Source organism: Coffea arabica, chromosome 10e, assembly GCF_036785885.1.
Source record: "Coffea arabica cultivar ET-39 chromosome 10e, Coffea Arabica ET-39 HiFi, whole genome shotgun sequence".
In the NCBI taxonomy this organism is placed as follows: Eukaryota; Viridiplantae; Streptophyta; class Magnoliopsida; order Gentianales; family Rubiaceae; genus Coffea; species Coffea arabica.
In genome coordinates, this window is record NC_092328.1 from 13,417,962 (window position 1) to 13,425,269 (window position 7,308).

The 7,308-nt window shown below is 37.8% G+C and overlaps 1 protein-coding gene across 1 annotated transcript; it reads left to right on the top strand.

The window, feature by feature from the left end:
* The first annotated feature begins 364 nt into the window (after positions 1-364).
* Positions 365-4,216, top strand: LOC113711301 (uncharacterized). Its single transcript, XM_072067005.1, has 7 exons — positions 365-716; positions 1,500-2,041; positions 2,099-2,411; positions 2,511-3,049; positions 3,132-3,348; positions 3,448-3,601; positions 3,781-4,216. Exons 1-7 carry the CDS (start codon positions 365-367, stop codon positions 4,214-4,216), a joined length of 2,553 nt encoding a protein of 850 aa, XP_071923106.1.
* The last annotated feature ends 3,092 nt before the right edge of the window (positions 4,217-7,308 follow it).

Here is a 7,308-nt window from a genome sequence, read left to right on the forward strand (position 1 = left end):
CTTGTTTGCTTTTAGTGTGCGTTGGCATGTTTTTCTAATCAACCATGCAGCTATTTTCCCTTCTTCCTTTGTTGCATGCTTCTGTGCTTGTGGTTCCCTTCGTCCATCTTTTTCGTTTGCTTGTACGCTTTCACTGGCACATTCTTTCTCTATGCTTTTATGCTCACCAGTTGTATGATACTGCGTTGGCCAGCCTTATTATCTTATTCCTTATTGCTAAATTTCGTCTTGCCATGTTTCCTTACTTAGTTGCTGCTTCCTTACTTAGTAGCCTTTATTATCTTATTCTTGGGTTGCTGCTTCCTTACTTAGTATCTGGAATTAGATGGATAGAAACGCCTTGTGTCGAAAAAAATACGCAGAAATGGCACCTGCCAAGAAAGCTGAATTTTTGCGTTCTCTGCGAGAGGCTAGAGTTGAGAAGAAAAAACAAAAACTTTTCCTCTCTCTCATTCAGAAGGTTCCGCCTGCTTGTGTGGAATCTGCTGTTTGTTTCTCGTATGGTCATGATAGACCTTCTGGTAGTGATGATCAAACTCGTGTGGTTTCTAGTGCACTGGAAAATCGAGAGTGCTTGGTTCCAGTTGATAGTGTTGTTACAGGAGGTGGAGAGTTGCGCTGCATTCCTTCTGATGTTTCTAATTTTCTCGATGATCATGCTTCATCATCTTCTAAAAAAAAAACATCTTCCAGGTCTGCACCATCTCTTAATAAAGGTATTTTTTTATTATCTTATTTTGCTGCCGGATTTGAATTTTCCCCTTTCACATTATTGCTGCTCCTCTGCCTTCCTATTGATTACTATGCACTCTGCGTTGTTGCAAATGAGTTCCCTTTTGTTTGCGCGCTACAACACTTCTATTCAGTATTTAGAACCTTGCAAGACTTTTCTATTCAGAATCAGATTCTGATGAGTTATGACCATTTTAGATTATAGCAGCCGGGCCTTCTTCAACTTATATTTCCCACAATCGAAAATTCTATTTTTCAAATATTGACCTCTTAGTCAAAAAACACATCGTGCATTACCAAGTGCTTCCAAAGGTTCGACTTTCCTTTGGTACAATCCCTCTCTTAAACACTCCTTGTTCAGTTCTCTTTAAGCTATAACTTATAGCCCGATTACTTGCTCCTTCGCCTCCTCAACATATTTTACTGTTAACTAAATGTGCATATATAAAGCCTTGCACAACTTTGCAAGTTGTCTTATTCAATTTTATTATCCACAGAAACCTCTTCTTTTCCAAGAAGAGAGTTTAATCAGTCTACAACAAACTCTGCTCGCCAGGGAAGGAAAAAAATAGGAATGCTTCCCTTGATCTGTCATCTGGACTTTCTGCGCATAGCAAGAAATGTAGTAGTTCTTCTGCCACGAGAACAGAAAATGCAGGTTTAGTGTTGTTTCTCACTTAACTCTGTCTGTGTTTAGGATGTGTTCTTGCCTGTTTATACACAGCATTAACTCAACCTGTCTACTAACCACATGCAAAAAATTACAGGGAGAAAACGAAAGCGTGGTCAGCCAAATCTTTCACTCGTGAACAACATTCCTAATGTGTCTTTGGCTTTGCCTGATGCTCCTCATTGTGACTATTGTGGAGCCAAAAGATTCCATTTGGAACCTCCTAATTTTTGCTGCTTAGGAGGAGAAATTTCTGTTGTCGCTCCTCCTATGCCTTGTGATTTGAAGCGCTTATTCATTGGTAGCGATGAGGAAAGCTTCCATTTTAGAAATAATGCTCACACTTACAACAATAACTTAGGCTTCACACCATTTGCTACTAAATATGATTCTGAACTAACAAAGAACACAAAAGGTGTTTACACCTTTCGTGTTCAGGGTCAGGTTTATTATTTTCTTAATGGCCTTGTTCAGTCAGATGATAGAGCATCCGGGATTCAGCTGTACTTCTTTGACATTGATGAAGAATTAGCAAAGAGGATTGCTACCTCTAATAAGTTGCGAGAAAGCATATTAAGACTCCTTATGCGCATTCTTAGTGACAATCCTTATGCTAAGTTCTTCAGAAATCTTAGGCATGTTCCAAACATTGACAGCCTGAACATTGTACTTAATTGTTATCCCACCATTGATTAGCGAGTTTATAACCTTCCTTCTGCATCCCTAGTTGCAGCAATATGGACTGAAAATCAAGGTGAATCAGGCCATAAGGGAACTCATATTCAAGTTTATACGCATTCAAATAGCAGCTATAGAATTAGACATTACTATGGCTGCTATGATCCATTGCAATACCCTATTCTGTTTCCCTGCGGTGAATGCGGATGGCACCCTGGGATTAAAAGAGTTCGAAAAAGAAAGAGAAGAGAGGATTCCTGTGAGAAAGATATTGATATTCATCCTTCTTCGGTTGATTCCGTATCAGGTTTAATGGATCGTGAACAAAGAGGCAAGTTATTTATTGCCGCTTCTAAACAATTGAGTTTAACCATTATTTTTACATTATAAATATCATCAAACTAAATAATTACTCATCCTTTTTCTCTAGCTGTTGATCGTGCAAAAAATGAAGAAGACACAGTGTTAGCTAGAGAATACTATTGTTACAGATTTCAGATCAAGGACGATGATGAATCGATGTTGCTGCACTCGCTTAGATTATTGCAACAGTATGCAGTAGATGGTTATGTTAAGATTGAAACGTCTAGGCTTGATTTTCATAGAAACCGACAAAAGAACATTCGTTCTGAGGTTCTTCAAGGAGTCCTAGACAGTATTTCTATAGGCCAGACCAATGCTTCTAAAGTTAGAACGATATTACCAACTTCCTTTATTGGTGGACCAAGGGACATGAGACGGCGATATCTTGATGCAATGTCCTTTGTGCAAAAGTATGGAAAACCAGACATCTTTCTTACTATGACCTGCAACCCGGCATGGAAGGAAATTCAGGATAATTTAAAGTACCACGAAAAACCTCAGGATAGACCGGATCTTCTGGCTAGAGTCTTTAGAGCCAAATTTGAATTGCTTAAATCAGAAGTTTTGACCAAGCAAATCTTTGGAGAAGTTGCAACATGTGTCTATGTGATTGAGTTCCAAAAACGTGGCTTCCCACATGCGTATCTGCTATTTATTTTGAAGCCTGAATACAAACTCCTAAATCCAGAGTCATGATAGAGTGGTCTATGCTAAAATACCTGATCGTTCTAAGCATCCTCATCTATATTCTCTTGTTGTAAAACATATGATTCATGGTCCTTGTGGTGATATGGATAGAACTTGTCCTTGTGTGAAAGATGGTCATTGTAAAAATCGCTATCCAAAGAGTTTTTGTACTCAAACGACTGAAAATAGTTATCCACAATATAGAAGGTGGGATGATGGTAGAAAAATAAAAGTCCGAAGGCATACTCTCAATAATAGATGGGTTGTGTCTTAAAGTCCCTATCTGTTAGCTACATTTGACTGCCATATCAATGTAGAAATTTGCTCGATTGTTAAATTGGTGAAGTACATGTATAAGTATGTTTTCAAAGGACATGACTCAATCAGTTTTAAGATAGTTTCGCATCATGCTCCTGATGACACTGATGAAATAAAGGACTTTCAGCAAGGTAGACGGATTTTACCCCTGAGGTATTTTGGCGCATTTTTGAATTCCGCTTAAGTGAAATGACTCCAGCAGTCTATACTCTTCAGATCCATCTTCGGGACCAACAGTTTGTTTCTTTCGACAAAAATTCAGACCTGTTGCAATTATTGAGGAAAGTTGATTTTTCAAAAACCATGTTAACTGAATTTTTTCATATGAACAGAACAAATGTGGTTGCACAGAATCTTAAATGTCTTTACAAGGATTTCCCTCGATTTTTTGTTTGGTCTCCTAAATATAAGAAATGGACTAAAAGGAAGCGTCGAAAAGTGATAGGTGGAATGGTTACTGTTAGTCCAGCAGATGGAGAAAGATACTACTTGAGACTTTTTCTAAATCATGTTCATGGGCCAACTTCTTTTGATGATATTTTGACGGTTGTTAATCAAAAGCTGAATTCCTTTAGAGAAGCTGCTTTAGCATTAGGACTATTGCAATCCGATACTTACATAGAGGATACACTTCAAGAAGCCATGACCTTTCAGATGCCATCTTCCTTAAGATTGCTATTTGCCACTCTGCTTGTTCATTGTTCTCCAGTAAATCCTCGACTGCTGTGGGAAAAATTTCGCCATGAACTCTCAACAGACTATCAGTGACAATGCTCATTTTCCGTCCTTACTTCTTCAGAGATCACAACAAGAGTCCTACAAGACATTAACAGGTCATTGGAGCAGATGGGAAAAAGAATTACTGATTACCAATTAGCTTCGAATGATTTTGATTCTCCTTCTCATGAACGATTGACAAAGGAGATCGAAAACGAAAGAGGTTTACATGTTGCTCCAGAGGATCTGTTACTGTCTCTCAAATTAAACTGCGAACAAAAAAATGCTTATAACCTGATTCTTGCAGCATGTTTTTCTGATCAGGGAGAAGCTTTTTTTATTGATGGTCTAGGAGGCACTGGTAAAACATTCTTATACCGATCACTGCTTGCTACATTAAGATCACAGGGTTACATTGCCATTGTTGTAGCCACTTCTGGCATTGCAGCGTCTATTCTTCCTAGAGGAAGAACAACACACTCAAGATTTAAGATACCATTAGACTTTTCAAAGAATAAAGCTTGTCAACTCAGCAAACAAAGCAGTGTTGCCAAGTTGCTTTTAGAGTGTAAACTTATCCTTTGGGATGAAGCATCGATGGCTAAGCGAGAGACAATTGAAGCATTTGACGATCTGCTTAAAGACATAATGGATTCTGATTTGTCTTTTGGAGGAAAAGTTGTCATTTTTTGTGGAGATTTTCGGCAAACTTTGCCAGTTATTGAGTGAGCAACAAAGCAAGTCCTCATAGAATCAAGCTTTCCTAACTCTGTTCTCTGGTCTAAATTACACAAGCTGAAACTCACACCTAATATGAGAGCCATGTTAGATCCTGCTTTCTCTCAGTTCTTATTAAGAGTGGCGAGGGAAGAGAACTTGTAGATGCAAATGGCGAAATCACTTTATCGTCTGATATAGTTATTCCTTATTATGATAAAGAACAATCTTTAAGCAGGTTAACAAGTTACATACAGTTGTACTTTATCCATTTGATTCCTCTTTTTATCTCTGTCTTTCATTGATTATAACTATTTATAATTCTAAACAGGTTAGTTGAAAGTGTTTTTCCAGATTTGCAGCTGCATTCTAAAGATCCTTATAGCATGATAAATAGATGCATCCTTGCTCCCAAAAATAGCTCAGTCGATGAGCTCAATGAGCTATTGATAAACAGATTTCCTGGAAATGTTCAAGTTTATATCAGTTCAGATCGGACTGTTGAGCAGCGACACCAAGGCGACTATGAAGATTTTCTAAATTCGCAAAATCCAAAAGGACTTCCTCCTTCTAAGTTGCTGCTAAAAGAAAACTGTCCTATTATGCTTTTAAGGAATTTAAATCCTAATGAAGGATTGTGTAATGGCACAAGGTTAATATGTAGAGAGCTTAGCTTAAATATCATTTCTGCAGAAATTGTGTTTGGCACTCATGCAGGAAAAAGAGTCTTCATCCCAAAAATACCTCTTCAGACCTCTGACAATGAAAGGAATGGGATTCCGTTCATAAGAACTCAATTTCCTATCCACCTTTGTTTTGCATTAACCATTAATAAGGCACAAGGACAAACTCTTGACTGTGTTGGTCTTTACTTGCGTGAACCTGTTTTCTCCCACGCACAGCTATACGTTGCTCTTTCTAGAGCTAGAACTGCTGCTGAGCTTAAGGTTCTTCTTGTTCCTGGAACATTTTATGAGAAAAAGATTGACTGCAAAACTAGGAATGTTGTCTTTAATGAAATTTTTCATTTGACTCAACAGTAAAGAATCTGTCTGCTTTAATTATATATTGGAATGAGGTGCACATACAGATTTATCTTTCTTTAACCAATATACTCTTACACTTAACTTGTCTATTTGTATTTATTTATGTATATTTTGATCTTCATGCAGACTGACTAACTTGCTACCTATCCGAGACATTGTCCCTTTCATGAAGAATTGGAGTTGCATCATCACTGTTCAGGAAAAACAGCAGATCACTGACTCAAAGGGAACACCAACAAAAAAGCAAAAATTTATCTTCTATGATGCAGAGGTTAGTAGAACTTTGTACCCTTTTTCTTCCATATAGTTGTAATAACAAGATATTCTATTTTTTAACTAATTGTAAACTTGCCAATTCTATGTCCCAGGGATCAAAAGTTGAAGCAATAATCTTCAATGTTGATATTCCTAAAATGAACCCACTCTTACGTGTTCATAAAAAGTACAAGATCACAAATGCTGAAGCGAAGCCTATCCCAGCAAAATTTCAGACAACTGAGCTTACTATCCAGTGGGTGATCAGCACTAAAACTGTCATTGAAGAAATAAATGATGATGTTAATGAAATCATGCCCGTGAAGTTTAACTATACAAAATTTATTGATTTGGTGCATCACATGGATGACAAGAATAAATCAGTTGGTAAATCTCTCGACAAATTGATATCGTTGTACTTACAATGAGTGTGTTTGGATAGGCCATTATTTTGATTACCTCAAATAATGCTACACAAAAGTATTTAGATAACACATCAAATAACCAAAATAATTGAATCTATCTCCCAAAACTTGCCATCACACGTGGAGTCGGCTTTTCAAGGTTGCTATAAAGCATGCATCCACGTGGAAATTCCTGGGGACCCTTGGTAGTCCCACGCATGTTCTCATCTGTATGTGTAAGACATCAATTAGCAGAACACTGTGCAATATTTTACCGTTGGTGCTATTGAAGGAGAAGAGTAAAGGTAAAGCTGCAATGATAGCTTCCAAACTTGTACAGAATTTATTCTCCTAAGTCGTGCTCCTCCTCTTGATTCCTGACTGTTTTCTCCCATCCAATAGTGCAAAAGATAGGCCTTTATCTTGTCCCATTCGCAGATAGCTAGCAAATTCAGTCCTTGGATTCGATTCACATGCTCAAAATCCAGCTGAAAGTAAACAAGAAACCCACTGACTCACGAGTTGGGAAAGCTATCTAATTCAATACAGTACCTCTCCCTTGGGTTTTTCTCACAAAAATTGAGCTGTAGCTACCTCGTTGTAGCCTATTTTTGGCTTCTGAAGTTGGGAGTTGCAAATCGCCTCAGTCTAGCGATCGGTGTTCTTGTCATCTGCAGCATTCAAGCATGAACAGATAGCTTCAACAAAGTGCTGTATGAAC

Bases quoted from the DNA above. Each gene is read 5' to 3' on its own strand.
- LOC113711301 (XM_072067005.1), top strand. From the start codon at position 365: ATGGCACCTGCCAAGAAAGCTGAATTTTTGCGTTCTCTGCGAGAGGCT. The intron at 2,042-2,098 runs GTTCCAAACATT...ACCATTGATTAG, and splicing joins TCTTCAGAAATCTTAGGCAT to CGAGTTTATAACCTTCCTTC. The intron at 2,412-2,510 runs GCAAGTTATTTA...CTTTTTCTCTAG, and splicing joins AATGGATCGTGAACAAAGAG to CTGTTGATCGTGCAAAAAAT.